At 44.1% G+C, this 18,333-nt stretch overlaps 1 protein-coding gene across 1 annotated transcript in view; it reads left to right on the top strand.

Moving 5' to 3' along the window:
- The first annotated feature begins 58 nt into the window (after nt 1-58).
- ipo5 (importin 5) overlaps nt 59-18,333 on the top strand; it is a 19,437-nt gene continuing 1,162 nt past the window's right edge. Inside the window, exons 1-25 of the mRNA XM_089022118.1 lie at nt 59-217; nt 2,274-2,354; nt 3,692-3,884; nt 3,983-4,085; nt 5,071-5,167; nt 5,263-5,367; nt 6,475-6,597; nt 6,681-6,801; nt 7,614-7,701; nt 7,792-7,898; nt 7,962-8,086; nt 8,612-8,701; nt 8,777-8,950; nt 9,025-9,243; nt 10,157-10,240; nt 10,343-10,475; nt 10,548-10,669; nt 11,600-11,696; nt 12,062-12,234; nt 13,290-13,401; nt 13,480-13,535; nt 14,677-14,799; nt 14,870-15,089; nt 16,713-16,941; nt 17,774-17,915. Coding sequence (XP_088878244.1) covers nt 140-217; nt 2,274-2,354; nt 3,692-3,884; nt 3,983-4,085; nt 5,071-5,167; nt 5,263-5,367; nt 6,475-6,597; nt 6,681-6,801; nt 7,614-7,701; nt 7,792-7,898; nt 7,962-8,086; nt 8,612-8,701; nt 8,777-8,950; nt 9,025-9,243; nt 10,157-10,240; nt 10,343-10,475; nt 10,548-10,669; nt 11,600-11,696; nt 12,062-12,234; nt 13,290-13,401; nt 13,480-13,535; nt 14,677-14,799; nt 14,870-15,089; nt 16,713-16,941; nt 17,774-17,915 — 3,195 coding nt within the window. The 5' untranslated portion in view covers nt 59-139. The remainder of the gene's footprint in view (nt 218-2,273; nt 2,355-3,691; nt 3,885-3,982; nt 4,086-5,070; nt 5,168-5,262; nt 5,368-6,474; nt 6,598-6,680; nt 6,802-7,613; nt 7,702-7,791; nt 7,899-7,961; nt 8,087-8,611; nt 8,702-8,776; nt 8,951-9,024; nt 9,244-10,156; nt 10,241-10,342; nt 10,476-10,547; nt 10,670-11,599; nt 11,697-12,061; nt 12,235-13,289; nt 13,402-13,479; nt 13,536-14,676; nt 14,800-14,869; nt 15,090-16,712; nt 16,942-17,773; nt 17,916-18,333) is intronic.

Here is an 18,333-nt window from a genome sequence, read left to right as displayed (position 1 = left end):
ACCGATGGCCAATGGGTGTTAAAAGAGAGTTGCTAAAATAAACCAATAAGCGGCTAGCAGCGTTGGGCGACTGAAGCTGGGACTGCCGGGCTCAAGTCGCCTCGTCTCCACCCGGCTCGCTCTCTTTCGGATCTCTGCAATGGCGGAACAACAGCAATTCTATCTCTTGCTGGGTAACCTGATGAGCCCTGACAACAATGTCAGGAAACAGTCGGAGGTAAGAATTCATTCATCTTGTTCGTTTTCACGCATGCCAAAATGGGAGAATGGAGCTAAGTGGCGCGTCTTGTGTAGCCGAAGCTAACCGCCACGCTATCGCTATGATTAGCCGCGGGGTCAGGCTTGGGTAGCCCACGTGCAATATGAGCCTACGTTTGGCTAGTGGTCAGCTAGCATTGGATTGCTAACTTGCTCAATCGTGCGTAGTTTTGAAGGCACGAGCTAGCTTAGAAACGGGAATCTTCTTGATATTCGCGGAGTTGTACCCACGCAGCACTGTCACTTCCCGCACACCCCACCCAAAACACACTCGCGCTCCAATGTACACGCGACTTTATATGTTGCAAATCGCTTAGATAGGGTATAAAATGTGGCATCGAAGCTCTTAAAATCCTCAGCTGGTAATGAAGCTAGGCGGCTAGCTAACGCTAGTATACAGGAAGTAGCACAGAGCTCCATAACGTGAGCTTCTTCCCGGTGGCTAACTTAGTTAGCAAGTAAATTAGCATAATACTTTTCGCACTGATGGAACGTGGAGGTCGTTTGATAGTTTTCACTCTCAATAAAAAAAAAACATTAATTGAAATCAAAACGTTATTGCGGAAGCTGTGTAAGAAGCATTAATGAATGGCCCATGATGGGTTTGTGCGCGTGAAACGGCTGTGTACATGTTACTCGTCTTTGTTTATAATGTTACTCGGAGCGTTCTCAAATCTTTATATGTTGATTGATCCGTTTTGTTTTATTTAGTCGTTCTGTCGTCTTTAGTTTACAATGACGACCCGTTCGTCGCGCTAAAGCTTTGTTATTACGATTGTTATTAAATTGTCCTAGTCCATCTTGCAAGCATTCATGCATTTCAAGTTTGTTCTTGGAGCTATTTGTCCCTTTTTTTTTAACAAACAGCCATCGATATTGACGTCTTTTAAACGCGAACCCTCCGCTCCAATGCTAACTAAAACAGTTGCATTATATTCAACGTAACGGCAATTTATAATCAATTACATTCAGCAAGTGTGATATATTTGCATGCATGTCCCGTGTGAGGCGTGTCTGATTGCTCTAATATGCGGCCGTTTTAAAGGACAACCGACATGTGTTTTTTGTTTCCTGACATCAGAAAAACATTGCATAGCATCTAAAATACCCCAAACACGCAGGCTGATATTTTTAGTCAAATGCCAAACACCAATAAGAATGAGTTAAAGTGTCCCAAAACTACTTCAAAATGAACTCGGAGATGGTGAGTTTCAGAAGGTGCCGCCCCCTTGTTGTCGGAAATCGACCTGGACGCCTTCACAATTGGGCCTGCAGGCTCTGTCGCATAAAAATCAATGTTGATGAAAGTGTTGCTTTCACCAATCAGAGTTTGAGTTGTCAACCCAAAAGGGGTACCAAGGCCAACTTGAGTTTTTGCAAACTAATCCCAAACCACTGGTGATAAGTGCATACTGGCCATAGCTAGCACACTCTATTGGTAACGAGTTGCATTAGCAAATACATTTTGTGTTGAGTTAAAGGACAACCGACAACCTAACTGACATCAGAAAACCATTATATAGCAACTAAAATACCCAAAACGCGCAGGCTGATATTTTTAGTCAAAAGCAAAAAACCAATAAAAATGTGTCCCAAAACTACTTCAAAATGAACTCAGAGATGGTGATTTTCAGCAGGTCCCACCCCCTTGTTCGTGACGTCACGAAAGGACGTCTTCGACTTGCTCCAGAATCAAAACAATGGCTTGGAATCTCTATTCAACATTTTGAATGGATTTCGACTTACGACCATTTTGACTTACAACCGTTTGGTCGCAACGGAACTCGGTTGTAAGTCAGATTTTACCTGTATATTGGTAATTTTTTGAAACATCATTCTTTGAAGGTGCACCTTATAATGCGGTCCGCCCTATACGCTGTAAAATAAAATACGGTAGTTATTGTGAAGCTCATATTCCAAAGATGGAAAATCAACCTGAATTCTAACTTGATCCATGCGGTGAAAATCCAGCTACGCTTCCGTCTGTCTAACCGCTGCCCGTTCTGCCTTTTCAGGAGACCTATGACACCATCCCTGGTCAAACAAAGATCACGTTCCTGCTTCACGCCGTCAGAGATCCATCTGCGGCTGAGGAGGTAAGTGTACATCTGTACACGATATACAGTGATACCTCAGCTCACAAACTTAATTGGTTCTCAGAGAGAGTGTGTAAGGCGAAAAGTGTGTATCCCAAAAATTAATTTCCCATAGGAAACCATTCAAATGAGAATAATCTGTTCCCAGGTCCCCATAAAACATCATTTTTTTCTACTAAATAAGACTTAAAAACTACACAAAATATACCGTATTTTATGTATAAGTGTGCTATTGTATTGTAATTAAAGAAATACATTGTACTGTATAGTAAAGTCATTTTATTTAACTTTGTGGTGGTCGTTGATGTAATAATAAAACATTTCATTTCGAAGCGCCTTTCAAAACTCTCAAGGTTGCTTTACAGTCACAGTTTAAGTCTTTTCTGTGGGTGAGCAGCGGCAGCCACACACGGCAGCGTTCATTCAACCCCAAAGTAACTCAAATAGATAGCAAGCTAGCTAGATAGTGAATAGCGAGCGAATAGATGGTTAATAGCTAGCGAATAGATAGCCAATAGCTACTTAGTGAATAGATAGCCAATAGCTAGCGAATAGATAGCTCTTAGCTCTCAAATGGATAGCTATTAGCCAGGGAATAGATAGCTATTGGTACTTGAGACGTGAAACAAAATGGCAGACCAAACAATGAACAACCCTAATAATCGTGTAAACAAAACAAACACCAGAAGAATACTCATAATAATACATTTCATTTCTAAGTGGTTTTCAAAACTCTCAAGGTCACTTTACAGTCACGGGTTACGTTTTTTTCTGTGGGTGAGCAGCGGCAGCCACGCGCACTAGCGTTCACTCAACCCTGAAGTAACTCAAATAGATAGCAAGCTAGCTAGCTAGTGAATAGATAGCAAATAGCTAGCGAATAGATAGCTATTTGCTAGCGAATAGATAGCTATTTGCGATGTAGTTGCCTTTTGATGATATCCGAGTGAAGTTGCCGTGCTTTCTCGGTGATAATATCCACACACACACACACACACACACACACACACACACAATTGTAGTACGCGTTGCCGGTGCCAGGCGTAGAACTAAAAAAAGGGCCTGGTGGTCGTAAGTACGGGTGGTCGTAACTCGCGGCAGTCGTAACTTCGATGTTACCTGTATTTCTTATCGCAAATTTCTCCATTCTGGGACAAATAAAGGTTTTGTTATTGTGCTGACAGCTTCTCGCGATGGATGAACGAACGTTTTTGTCTTGGGCCACTTGTGTTGATCTTGAGGTCTTCCATCCAGCTGCTCGTGGGCAAACATTTTCCATCGTTGAAAAGGAATAAAACTCGAATCATTTCTCATATTTTGGGTTCGAAACCCACCAGGTCAGACAAATGGCGGCAGTGCTTCTGCGACGCCTGCTGTCCTCGTCCTTCGAAGAGATCTACCCCGGCCTCGAGGTGGACATGCAGACGGCCATCAAGACGGAACTTCTGACCAGCATCCAACAGGAAACGTCACCAAACATCCGCAAAAAAGTCTGCGACATCGCGGCAGAACTTTCCCGCAACCTCATCGGTAACGTTTTAAGCGCTCCTGGTTTGAGTTTGAAAACAAATCAGATGAGTAAGTTTTGGAATTCATATCTTGACATATTTTTTTGTGTGGAAATCTAGATGATGACGGCAACAACCAGTGGCCAGAGATTCTTAAGTTCCTGTTTGACTCTGTCAATTCAGAAAACGTTGGCCTGCGAGAAGCTGCCCTGCACGTATTCTGGTAATGAATCAACTTCAGTCTTTCTTTATATTGATCATCATGTTTAGAAATACAGTGATACCTTAGCTTACGAATTTAATTGGTTCCCAGACAGAGTGTGTAAGGCGAAAAGTGTGTATCCCAAAAAATAATTTTCCATAGGAAACCATTAAAATGAGAATAATCCGTTCCCAGGTCCCCATAAAACATAATTTTCTACTAAATAAGCCTTAAAACTACACAAAATATACCTTATTTTATGCATAATAAATGTGCTATGGTATTATAATTAAAGGAATAAACTGTACTGTATAATAAAGTCGTTTTATTTACCTTTGTGATGGTCATTGATGGCTTGATGGAATGAAGTGGCCGGTTTAATCAGCATTAAACACTTGATGAGGAACGTAGCCTTCTTCTTTCACCATCTTGAGGAATGATCCCTTGCAGTTGCTTTCTCTGCCATAATTTTACCTTGTTCATCATCAATTGTGTTCTGTTGAGCTGGGTTGATAGCTTTTTGCATCAAGTGTACAGATGGCTTGTGCGGGTTATTTGTGGAGCCTGATTGATGGGAATTTTAACCTTGCAGTCGACACTCTGCTTTTGAACTATCAAAGTGGAAACGAGTCCAAATGTCACAGTTTTCTATCCATTTTGTCACTCTCTGTCGTCTGCTCTTTAATGTTTAAACCACCTCCCCTCACTGCTGCAGTCTTGACCAATCACATGGCTTTAACCGAAGACGAAGGGCAGGGAATAGAGGACAAAAACAGTCTACTGCCATTTTTTTGTTAGAACGGGCTCGTTCGCGAACGACGCATCACTCATTGTGGCGCTCCGCGTGTATCCCGAAAAATAGTTTGTATGCCAAGGTAAAATTTTCATAAATTTAACGTTCGTAAACCGAAAAGTTCGTCAACCAAGGGGTTCGTAAACCGAAGTATCACTGTCCTTCATTAGAACTTGTTAATGACTTTTTTTTTTTGGTCTTGCTTGGTTCCAGGAACTTTCCAGGAATCTTTGGTAACCAGCAGCAGCATTACATGGACGTTATCAAGCGCATGCTTGTTCAATGCATTCAAGATCAAGCAAACCCTCAGGTAAAAAGTGGCAAAACTTGAGGTTAAAGATCACTCGGTTGCTCTTTGAAAGCTTTGTGATATCGTCCATGTTTTGTTTTGTTCACACCTTCCAGATTCGCACACTGGCCGCCCGGGCTGCGTCCTCTTTTGTCCTGTCCAATGAAAGCAACTCAGCCCTTCTGAAACATTTTTCCGATCTACTGCCGGGCATCCTGCAGGTCAGCAATCTTTACCGTTTTTCCATCACTCACCGTGTTGTCAGATACAAACACAGTTCTTGCATCAAGTACTTTCAACTTATTTGGATCTGTATTAATTCAAAGAATTAACTCATTTACTGTCAGACAATGTGCAAAAATGTGTCCACTCTAGAGCTAGGGTTTTTGTCATTGTCACTCGAATTCCAGGACCCATAGAATATTGAGTTTTAGGACTACATAATGCGCCGTTAGAAACCTTACACTCTCTTCTTTCAGCAGAAAAAAATGACTTAAGTCATAAATTATATGGGTCTCAAGTTATCTGAGCTTGAAATGGGGACAAGTGTACAAAATGCAATGCAATACGTACATATTCTATTAGCTATCTATCCGACTGGCTATCTATTAGCTAGCTCGCTGGTTAGCTGGCTGTCTATTGGCTATCTAGCTGGCTGGCTATCTGTTAACTATCAATCCGGCTGGCTAGCTATCTTTTAGTTAGCTCGCTGGTTAGCTGGCTATCTATTAGCCATGTAGATCAGAAGATCTAGAAAGTCCAGGGTAATACAGAGTATGCGCCGCCGCCTCTTAGAGACAGGTGACCTCTTCTGGCTTCTCCGTTAGCAGGAAGAGCCATTTTTGGACAGCTCGCATGCGTGGGTAGCCGTGCGTATTTGGGTCAGCGGAAAGCGTGTGTGCCGACACAGTAATAAAGATTGATAATACGAAATATAAAATGATTAAAATGACACTAAAAGTGATCAGATTTATAAATGAACTGTCAACATTTTGATATATAATAGTATTTGCTTGAAAACAACAGATTGACGTCGTATACTATCCTGTCGTAGAGGAGATGCCAGCGTGTCGTCATTTGTTATGATCACGTGATCCTCGCTTCAGCCATTTTGAATGCTTTTCGATTTACGACCGTTTGACTTAAGACCGTTTTGTCGGAACGGGAACCCGGTCGTAACGTGGATGTCACCTGTATTTGACGGCCTTTCGTGTCATATGCTAATTCGGATGATCTACTTGATGACGTTTTGAAAAGAAATGGTGTGCATCAAAATGGCGTTGAATGAAGTTGCGTGGTTACCAGCGGCCGTTGTCGCCTCCGGTCAGGCGGTGAACGAGTCCTGCTACCAAGGCGACGACTCTGTCCTCAAGTCGTTGGTGGAAATTGCAGACACGGCACCCAAATATCTGCGACCCAACTTGGAGGCCACTCTGCAGCTCTGCCTGAAAGTGAGTTGTGGACGGTAGCGGGGGGGCCACGCCAGTTGGCCGCCATGTTGCTAACTGTAGCGCTCGCCGCGTTTCTCCTTCAGCTCTGCGCCGACGGCAACTTGCCCAACATGCAGAGACAATTGTCGCTGGAAGTCATCGTCACGTTATCCGAGACTGCGGCGGCCATGTTGAGGAAACACACGGCCATTGTGGCTCAAAGTGGTGAGCGCTGCTTTGTCACGTGCTGGGATTGGAACTAATCCATATCCCTGTCTGTCTGTCTGTCTTTAGCTCTGTGTCTGTCTGTCTCTCTCTGTGTTTCTCTCTCTTGGTCTGTCTCTGTCTATCTCTCTCTCGATGTTTCTGTCTCAGTATCTGTCTCTATGTCTCTCTGTCTGTTTCTCTATGTCTCTGTTTCTCAGTCTGTCTCTCTGTTTCTCTCAGTCTGTCTGCCTGTCCCTCTCGGTGTCTCTCTGTCTCGGTCTCTGTCTCTCTCTCTCTCTGTATCTCTATGTCTCTGTCTGTCTGTCTCTCTGTTTCTTTCAGTCTGTCTCTGTGTCTCTCTGTCTCGCTATGTCTGTCTCTCTGTTTCTCAGTCTGTCTCTCTGTTTCGCTCAGTCTGTCGGTTTGTGTCTCTCTGTCTCGGTCTCTATGTCTCTCTGTCTCTGTCTCTCTCACTCTGTCTGATTTTCTCTGTCTGTCTCTCTCTCTCTCTCTCTCGATATCTCTCCCCATCTCAAAGGTGTCAAACCCGCATCCTGTCTGCTCTCCAAGTCTCCTTGTTGCAAACCCATCTGATAAAAACATAAGCGGGTTCAATGTGCGGAAGCCTACACAGAGGTTATTGATGACCTGATCATTTCAATCAAGCGTGTTGCAACAGCGAAAACATGCAAGGCCGGCGGCCCTAAAGGACCTGACTTTTGACACCTATGATCTGTCTCCGTCTTATCTCTCTTTGTCTCTGTGTGTAGGTGAGTCGGTATTACACACAGCAGACCTCAGGAACTGATCTGTGTGCGTGTCTTTTCTAGTGCCCCAGATGCTGGCTATGATGGTGGACCTAGAAGAGGACGAGGACTGGGCCATGGCCGACGAGTTGGATGACGACGACTTTGACAGGTGACGTTGATGAAACAAAGACATTCTCCCGGCACCGCCCCCCCCACCCCCCTGACACATTTAGCTCTGACTCTGAACACCCAACAACAGTAACGCGGTAGCAGGAGAAAGTGCGCTGGACAGAATAGCCTGTGGACTGGGAGGGAAGATCATTTTGCCACTCATCAAGCACCTTATCAGGCAGATGCTGGAGAACTGTAAGTGGCTGCCCACTGTGGCGCGTCAATGAAGCTCCAATAAAGCCAGTTTTGGTTTCTTAGCTGACTGGAAGTACCGCCACGCCGGGCTGATGGCGCTGTCGGCCATCGGCGAAGGCTGCCACCAACAGATGGAGGCCATCCTCAATGAGACCGTCGTCTCTGTACTGCACTTTTGCGCAGACCCGGTAAGAAAGCGTTAACTTATTCTGTTAGATGTTAGAAATAATGTTCTTCTCCTGGTTCTGTTCTTCGCTTGTGTTGGTGGAAATATTCCATCAGCAGGAAGCAAGGTGATAGACAAAAAAGGTTATTTATTTCTCAGGCAGCTAGAGATGCTCTTCAGGGCAGGAGGAATGAAGCTGAGAGCTAGCTATTAGATAGATAGCTAGATAATAGTTAGCTAGGCAGTTAGCTAGCCAGATAGCTAATAGACAGCAAATGGATAGCCAGCAAGTTTTAGTTTAGTCGTGCTTGAACAACAGCGGAAGCTGGAACAAAGCGCTAACATGGGTAAAAAGGGAAATGCTGCCACCTTGTGGAAGGGAAAAACATCGCCAGAGGCCATGGCCAGCGCTTTATCAGCACCCAAGCATGAAAAAAAAAATACAGAACAAATTCGGGAATGGGATTCTACATCATATTTTCAATTCCCGAATAAATTTGTGAATGGCAGTGAATGAATGAACCAACTAAACGTCAATCCTCCTCAGCATCCGCGGGTGCGCTACGCCGCTTGCAACGCTATCGGACAAATGGCTACGGATTTTGCGCCCACTTTCCAAAAGAAGTTTCACGATAAGGTAAAATCCAGACAATGAAAAGTCGAGCCGGACCTCTCGGAAAAGCCATTGTTGAACTCCGACCTTCCTCCCAAGGTGATCTCGGCGCTGCTTCAAACCATGGACGACCAAAGCAACCCCCGAGTGCAAGCGCACGCCGCCGCTGCGCTCATCAATTTCACCGAAGACTGTCCGAAATCTCTGCTCATCCCTTATCTGGACAGCTTGTTGCAACACCTCAACGTCATCATGGTTGCCAAGTTGCAAGAGGTAAACAACAACAACAACAAAATCTCCATTCTGCTTCAGGTTCTTGAGACTTCTTTCTTTTTCCCCCTCCCAAGTTATTCCAAAAGGGCACCAAACTGGTCCTGGAGCAGGTGGTGACGTCCATCGCCTCGGTGGCGGACACGGCGGAGGAGAAGTTTGTGCCGTATTACGACTTGTTCATGCCGTCGCTCAAACATATCGTGGAAATCGCCGTGCAGAAGGAACTGCGGCTCCTTCGGGGAAAGACCATCGAGTGCATCAGCCTCATCGGTCTGGCAGTCGGCAAGGAGAAGGTACCGCGAAGGCGCTCGGGGAGGACGGTTTTATCCTCCCCATTCTGGGTTACTGTTTATTAATGAAAATGACAGTTTCCAATGAAAACAACAAGTCAAAAATGGTCAAAATAGTAGATAGCCAACGTTCATTCAAAACACGAAATTGCATCTAAATTTAGAACGGGCGATCGGCACAGTGCTAGCTGTTAGCTTCCTTTAAAGGACAACAGACACCTTTAAACATTAAAGAGACAGGCAGAGAGTGAGAAAATGGAGAGAAAACTGAAATTTTCACAAGCCAACTGCACACTTGATGCAAAAAGCTATCAACTAGCTAAACAGAACACAATTGATGAGGAACTAGGTAAAATTATGGCAGAGAAAGCACCTACAAGGAATCATTCCTCAAGATGGTGAAAGAAGAAGGCTACGTTCCTCAAGTGTTTAATGCTGATGAAAGCGGCCACTCCTTTCCATCAAGCCATCAACGACCATCACAAAGGTCAATAAAACCACTTTATGATACAGTACAGTTTATTTCTTTAATTATAATACCACAGCACATTTATTATACATAAAATAAGGTATATTTTGTGGAGTTTTAGAAAGATTAGAAATGGGACTGATTTGTCTGCTGGGAATTGGTGTCAACTAGTATCAAAAGATTAGAAAGTAGAAAATTATGTTTTATGGGGATCTGGGAACAGATTATTCTCATTTTCATGGTTTCCTATGGGAAATTAATTTTTGGGATACACACTTTTCGCCTTACACATTCTGTCTGGGAACCAATTAAGTTCGTAAGCCAAAGTATCACTGTAGTTGTCTTGTTTAAAAAAATGGTTTGGCTTCAGTCCTCCCTGACTTCGTCGTGGACCTACCGGGTCAATTATGGTTCCCTCATTTCGGTTCTTTTCTTGGTTCTTGTCAGTTCATGCCAGATGCCTACGCTGTCATGCAGCTGCTTCTCAAAACCCAGACTGACTTTAATAACTTGGATGACGACGATCCTCAGGTGAGAAGGTTTGGCGGTACACAAAACCTTTTGAAAGTACCTGCAGGTAGCACCTTTTTTTTTTTTTTTTTTTTTTTGTAATTGATTTTGATTTCTCTGAAGATCTCTTACATGATCTCGGCCTGGGCCAGGATGTGCAAGATCCTGGGGAAGGACTTTCAGCAGTACCTTCCGGTGGTGATGGGTCCCTTATTGAAGACCGCTTCCATCAAACCTGAAGTGGCTCTCCTTGATAGTAAGTTTCGTACTCCCGTAGTGGATTTTTTTGTATTAAATTTTTATTTTAATATTGACATTTTTCTCGTAGCCCAAGATATGGAGAACATATCAGAGGATGACGGCTGGGAGTTCGTCAACCTTGGAGACCAGCAGAGCTTCGGCATCAAGACCGCCGGCCTGGAGGAGAAGTCCACCGCTTGCCAGATGCTGGTAAGGATCTTCTCTGACACAGAAAGGACCTGAAAAGTATTCGTCTCCGTGTGTCATGGATGCATCTGGCGCCATGTTGCATTTTGACGGCCACTGGCGCAACTTTGGAACTCCACTGCGCTCGCAGGCCTAACTGACATCAGAAAAACGTTTTATAGCATCTAAAATACCCGAAACACGCAGGCTGATATTGTAAGTCAAATAGAAAACACCCATAAAAATGACTTAAAGTGTCTAAAAGGTACATCAAAACGAAACCGGAAATGGCCAGTTTCAGAAGGTCCCGCCCCCTTGTTCGTGACGTCACGCCAAGACGTCTTGCATTTCTCTAGAATCAAAACAATGGCTTCAGATTCGGAGAAGATGCTTTCTTCTTAATCATCCAGTTATGAATATGATTCAAATAGTTCTGAAGAGGAAAGCATAAATGTTTGCAATCGATTAAAGGAGTCCTCCCATGTCAAGGACAGCATGTAGTGTCCCAGAAAATGCAACGGATTGGAAATGGGACTGGTTTGTCTGCTGGGAATTTGTGTCAACTAGTATCAAATAGTAGTCTTGGTGCAACACACAACAATTCACCATGCCGTTATTTATGTCGTTTTCCTTCTAATTTCGCCATCAACACGGTGTTTTCAGACCTAAAAAAGTACCCAAAATGCATTGTGTGTCGCTTTCTCGGTCAGGGGCGTTCCCTCCGTGACGTCACATCAGGCATCGTCATCAACTGGAAAACAAGACTTCCTGAATATTCAGCGCGAGTCTTAAAACATCAAATATAGCTATATGCGGTGGAATCTTTGTAAAATATGCTCACTAGAAGTCATTTGAAGTGATTTTACAAATTATGGATTTTAAGTATTTTAAGTCAAAACAAGGACAAAAAATTCACCAGATGTTGCCGTTCATGAGCTCCTGTTTGTGTTTCAGGTGTGTTACGCCAAAGAGTTGAAGGAAGGTTTTGTCGAGTACACCGAACAAGTGGTGAAGCTGATGGTTCCTCTGCTCAAGTTCTACTTCCATGATGATATCCTTGTTGTTCACCCGTTGGATATACAGTGATACCTTGGCTTACGAACTTTTTGGTTTACGAACGTTAAATTTATGACAATTTTATATATATGTATATATTATACATAAAATAAGGTATATTTTGTGTAGTTTTAAGGCTTAGAAAAGTAGAAAATTATGTTTTATGGGGACCTGGGAACGGATTGTTCTCATTTTAATGGTTTCCTATGGGAAATTAATTTTTGGGATACACACTTTTCGCCTTACACACTCTGTCTGGGAACCAATTGTGTTTGTAAGCCAAGGTATCACTGTATGATAACTTCCAAAATTTTGCAAAGCTCTTCTTTTGAAAGCGTTTGATTTCCTCAACTGAGGCACGCGTGCGAGTGGCAGCGGCGGAGTCCATGCCGCTGCTGTTGGAGTGCGCACGGGTTCGGGGGCCGGAGTACCTGACCCAGATGTGGCTCTTTATGTGCGACGCCCTCATCAAGGCCATCGGGACCGAGCCGGATTCCGATGTCCTGTCGGAAATCATGCATTCTTTTGCCAAGGTAAGAAAACCGGAGACGTTTCATTGCAAGGGAATGCCGTCGAGCCGGTCTTCCCTAAACGTGCAGCCTTTAACTCATTTGCTGCCGTTCGGGAATTGAAAAATGTGACGTGCAGCGCCATTACCACATTTGTTCGGGTTTGATTTTTCTTGCGACGGGTGCCAATGAAGTGCTGGTCAGACCTCTGGCTATGTTTTTCTCTCCCACAAGAGGGCAGCATTTACCCTTTGTTCCATGTTAGCACTTTGTTCCAGCATCTGTTGTTAAAACGCTATATAAATCAATATTGTACAGCCGCCCCCATTTCAAGCTCATATAACTCCAGAACCATATAATTTAGGAATAAACTCTTTTTAGCTAGTTGGCTAATGGATAGCTAGTAGATAGCTAACGAGATAGATAGCAAATAGATAGCTAGTTGGGTAGCCAGCTAGATAGCTAGCTAGCAAATAGATATGTATAGCAAGGTAGCCAGTGAGATACCTAGCTAGATAGCCAGCTAGATAGCGAGATTAACTAGCCAATAAATAACTAATAGCCAGATAGAGAGATAGCAAATAGATAGCCAGCCAGATAGCCTGGAATAACTCTGATAGAAAGTTAGCTAGCTGGCTAATGGATAACTAATAGATAGCTAGAAAGATATATAGAAAGCAAATCGATAGCTAGTTAGGTAGCCTGCTAGATAGCTAATTAGCAAATAGATATGTAGCAAGGTAGCCAGCTAGATAGCGAGATTAGCTAGCCAATAAATAACTAATAGATAGCGAGATTAGCCAGCCAATAGATAGCCTGGAATAACTCAAACAGATAGAAAGTTAGCTAGCTGGCTAATGGATAGCTAGCGAGATAGATAGCATATAGAAAGCAAACGGATAGCTAGTTAGGTAGCCAGGTAGATAGCTAGTTAGCAAATAGATATGTAGCCAGTTAGATAGCTAAATACTGTACATGTTAATTCACAAAATCCAAAGTAGGGTTTTTATTTTCAACACGTATAGCAGTGCGTTCAGTCGATTAACGGTCTTGGACCCTCGTCTTTGTTCTCCCCTCAGTGCATCGAGCTGATGGGTGACGGGTGCCTGAACAACGAGCATTTCGAAGAGCTGGGCGGCATTTTGAAAGGCAAACTGGAGGAACACTTTAAGAACCAGGAACTGAGGCAGGGTGAGGCTCTCGCGGCCGCTGCGCTGCGCCGCTCCTTCCCGCTTCTTCCTCAACTTAAACTCTTATTCACCATCTCAGCCAAGAGACAAGACGAAGACTACGACGAGCAGGTGGAGGAGACCCTGCAAGATGAGGTAAAAGTCCATTGAAAGTGGAGAGGATGGAAGCGTCCTTGTCACCAGTGGATCAGGCACGTTTTACTGCTACAAGCTAAATATTAAAAGCAAACACGAAGCTTCAGCATCCATTGACAACAAGAAATTGTATCACGTAAATCCGCTTCAATTCCAAGCCGCAGATTGTCCAACAGCACTAACTTTTCCGCTGAACAAAGCGGTGCTGTGAAAATGCTGCAAAAAAAAGCACGATGACCCCCAGAGCTGTCCAGCCATGACGGTTAAATGGTACCGACATTCCTCCCACATCAAAAACAGTGCTGGCATATTCTTGCTGCCGAAAAGGCGCAACCGCTGGCCCAAAAAATTCGGAAAAACCACGCGGAACCGTTTCTCATGACGCACAACACACAAAGTGACAAAAGAAAACACCGAAACAACCAAAAAAAAGCAAAATGGCTGCCTACTCGGGCGCCATCTTGACGCACAACAAAAAAAGCAAGATGGCTGCCTTCTTGGGTGCCATCTTGACGCACAACAACACAAAGTGACAAAAGCAAACACAAAAACAACTAAAAAAGAAAGATGGATCCCTACTCGTGCGCCATCTTGACGCACAACAAAAAAAGCAAGATGGCCGCCTACTCGGACGCCATCTTCACACACACAACAAGACAAAGTGACAAAAAAAACACAGAAACAACCAAAAAAAGCAAAATGGCTGCCTACTCGGGCGCCATCTTGACGCACAACAACACAGTGACAAGAAAAAAAAAAAAAAGCAAGATGGTAGCCTACTCGGGCACCATCTTGACGCACAACAAAAAAAAGCAAGATGGCTGCCTACTCGGGCGCCATCTTGATGAACAACAACACAAACTGACGAAAGAAAACACAAAAAAAGCAAGATGGCTGCCTACTTGTGCGCCAACTTGACGCACAACAAAAAAAGCAAGATGGCCGCCCAGTCGGGCGCCATCTTGACGCACAACAAAAAAAGTAAGATGGCCACCTACTCGGACGCCATCTTCTCACACACACAACAAGACAAAGTGACAGAAGAAAACACCAAAACAACTAAAAAAAAAGCAAGATGGCCGCCTACTCGCCCGCCATCTTGGCCTTCAATAAGCACTAACATGTCCGTCTGGTGTTTCAGGACGAGAACGACGTGTACATCCTGACCAAAGTGTCGGACGTCCTGCACTCGGTCTTCAGCAGTTACAAAGAGAAGGTCCTCCCTTGGTTCGAGCAGCTGCTCCAGCTCATCGTCCAGCTCATCGTACGTAGTTCCTCCATTTTGGATCGCCAATGCGTTTGCTCTTTTTCACCGACTCCACGTGGCGGTCCAGTGTCCAAACAGGCCGTGGGCTGACCGGCAGTGGGGCTTGTGCATTTTCGACGACGTGGTGGAGCACTGCAGCCCGTCCTCCTTCAAATACGCCGAGTACTTCCTGCGGCCGATGTTGCAATCTCTGTGCGACTCCAGCCCCGAAGTTCGCCAGGCGGCCGCCTACGGCGTTGGCGTCATGGCGCAATACGGCGGAGAGAACTACCGACCGTTCTGTACAGGTGCGACTTATTCCTTTTACTTCATAACGTTTTTTCTCATAATATAGTGTAATAATACATTTCGTTTCTAAGCGCCTTTCAAAACTCTCCAGGTCATGGAAGTCACTCAAATAGATAGAAAGCTACCTAATATATAGCTAGCCAGCTCGATATCTAGCCAGATAGATAGCTAATGGGTAACTCGCTAGCTAATATATAGACAGATAGAAAATGGATAGATAGCACAAATAGCTAGCTAGCTAGATAGCGAATAGATATACATCGCCAGCTAGCTAGCTATATAGACCGCTGGATAGCCAGATAATAATAAAAATAAAACATTTCATTTCTAAGCGCCTTTCAAAACTCAAGGTCACTTTATAGTCACAGGATAAGTTTTTCTGTGGGTGAGCAGCGGCAGCCACACGCGCCAGCGTTCATTCAGCCCGGAAGTTAATAGATAGAAAGCTAGCTAGCCAGCTAGTCGATAGCCACCTAGATAGCTCTATAGCTGATAGCTAGATTGTTAGTTGGGTAATCCACTGAATGTCACTATTAAATACAGATAGGAAGCTAGCTAGCCAGGTAATGGATAGCCAAAAGATAGCTAGCCACTTAGAGAGCTCTATAGCTAATAGCTAGCTAGCTTGATAGCTAGATAGTTATGTAATACACTGAATGTCACTATTAAGTACAGATAAAAAGCTAGCTAGCCAGCTAGTAGATAGCTAATAGATAGTCAACAGATAGCTAGCTGCCTAGATAGCTATATAGCTAGTAGCCATCTAGCTAGATACTGTAGTTAGGTAATACACTGAATGTCACCATTAAATACAGATAGAAAGCTAGCTAGTAGATAGTTAATAGATAGCTAGCCACCTATATAGCTAATAGCCGTCTAGCTCGATAGCTAGATACTGTAGTTAGTTAGGTAATACATTGAATGTCACTATTAAATCCAGGTAGAAAGCTAGCTAGCCAGCTAGTAGATAGCTAATAGCCAACAGATAGCTAGCCACCTAGATAGCTCTATAGCTAATTGCCATCTAGCTAGATGGCTACATCCAGTAGTTAGGTAATACACTGAATGTCACAATTAAATACAGATAGAAAGCTAGCTAGCCAGTAGATAGATCTAGTAGATACATAATATATAGCTACTAGATAGCTAGCCACCTAAATATCTCTATAGCTAATAGCTAGCTAGATAGATAGTAAGGTAATATACTGAATGTCACAATTAAATACAGATAGAAAGCTAGCTAGCCAGTCGATAGATCTAGTAGATAGCTACTAGATAGCTAGCCACCTAAATATCTCTATAGCTAATAGCTAGCTAGATAGATAGTAAGGTAATATACTGAATGTCACAATTAAATACAGATAGAAAGCTAGCTAGCCAGTAGATAGATCTAGTAGATACATAATATATAGCTACTAGATAGCTAGCCACCTAAATATCTCTATAGTTAATAGCTAGCTAGATAGATAGTAAGGTAATACACTGAATGTCACTATTAAATACAGATAGAAAGCTAGCTAGTAGATAGCCACCTTTATAGCTAATAGCTAGCTATATAGTTAGGTAGCTAATGCACTGAATAACTTCATATAGTTAGTTGATATGACAATGTGCCCGAGCAGAGGCCATCCCCATGCTGGTCCGAGTCATCCAGGCAACGGATTCCCGCTCCAAGGAGAACGTCAACGCCACGGAAAACTGCATCTCGGCCGTGGGGAAGGTCATGAGGTTCCGACCCGAGTGCGCCAACGTCAACGAAATTCTTCCCCACTGGATCAATTGGCTTCCTCTCAACGAAGACAAAGAGGAAGCCGTCCACACTTTTGACTTCCTGTGTGATCTCATCGAAAGGTATTGATGGCGTTGCATCAAAATTAGAATAACGGACATCTCAAAGTCATATTTTCATCAAACGGCAAAACCCTTCACTAAATCGCCACGGTGGGGTGAGCTTCAAGTTGGATCGTTCCTACAACAGACTTGTTAGGCAACATAGGCTTAGTTATGCTGATGAGGCGATAGCAGATCAAATGGGGCAATCAGGCCAGTAGACCCCATACTCAGGCAGGACAAGAGGTAATCAGTGTAGCCCCAGGGAGTAGTCCTCTGCTCCCCCCCACCCCCCAACCTGAGAGCAGGGACCAATCATAGCACAGTCTGGCACCGCCAAACTACAGTGATACCTCTGGTTTTCAAATAGGTTTCTGGAATGGATTATGGTTGAAAACAATTAGTTCGAAAACCAAAACAACAACTTCCATTATGATCAATGTAAAAAGAATTAATCCGTTCCAAGTTTAGAAAACAACTTTTTAAAATCAGAATCATCTTTATTGGCCGAGTTATGTGGAACACACAAGGAATTTGTCTCAGGTAGAACACGCTGCACTAGTATCATCATCGAAAAATTGCAAAGAGGCACTATACAGTTAGATTATGTGGACCGAGCAGAGAGTTAATGGCGACGGGGGAAGAAGCTGTTTAAACGTCTGCACATGGATCTGTAGCATCTGCCTGAGGCGAGTCCCTGGAAAAGGTGGTGGGCAGGGTGCGGAGGGTCCAGTGGGATTTTTTTTTTCCCCCCCGCCCTTGTTTGAAATCATGCAATGTGCAAGTCCTCGAGAGCGGCTAGGGCAATGCCAATGATTTATTCCGCCGCCCCTCTTGTTTCCACTTGACGCAGTAACAACCCGATTGTCCTTGGCCCGGACAACTCCAACCTGCCCAAACTCTTCGTCATCATCGCCGACGGGGTGGCCAACGAGTCGGTGAAGAGCGAAGACGCTTGTAGCAAACGCCTGGCTAACGTCGTGCATCAAGTCCAGGTGAGTTCTGCGTTGTTCGCCGTCGCATGGAGGGCCACGTACGGCCTCGCTAGATTAAAATGATACCATACATGCTAGAAATAACCAAAATATCACGTCTTTCATTCGTTTTGGTGTAAAGAAGCACAAGAACACGAGAAAAACGATGACATTTAATGAGCATTCCTTTAACCTGTGTCTGAAACTCGAGCAAAAGTTAACAGACACCAGGGCAGACAACTCTGAAAAGTTGCCTGCCCGGCCGTAAAGTTGCCTGCCCGGCCGTAAAGTTGCCTGGCTGGACGTAAAGTTGCCTGCCCGGGCCGTTAAGTTGCCTGCCCAGGGTGTAAAGTTGCCTGCCCGGGCCGTAAAGTTGCCTGCCCGGGCCGTAAAGTTTCCTGCCCGGGCCGTAAAGTTGCCTGCCCGGGCCATAAAGTTG

Source organism: Hippocampus bargibanti, linkage group LG01 (genome assembly GCF_051943395.1).
Source record: "Hippocampus bargibanti isolate YZ-2025 linkage group LG01, ASM5194339v1, whole genome shotgun sequence".
Lineage (NCBI taxonomy): Eukaryota > Metazoa > Chordata > Actinopteri > Syngnathiformes > Syngnathidae > Hippocampus > Hippocampus bargibanti.
This window is presented reverse-complemented; position numbering and strand designations above follow the sequence as displayed.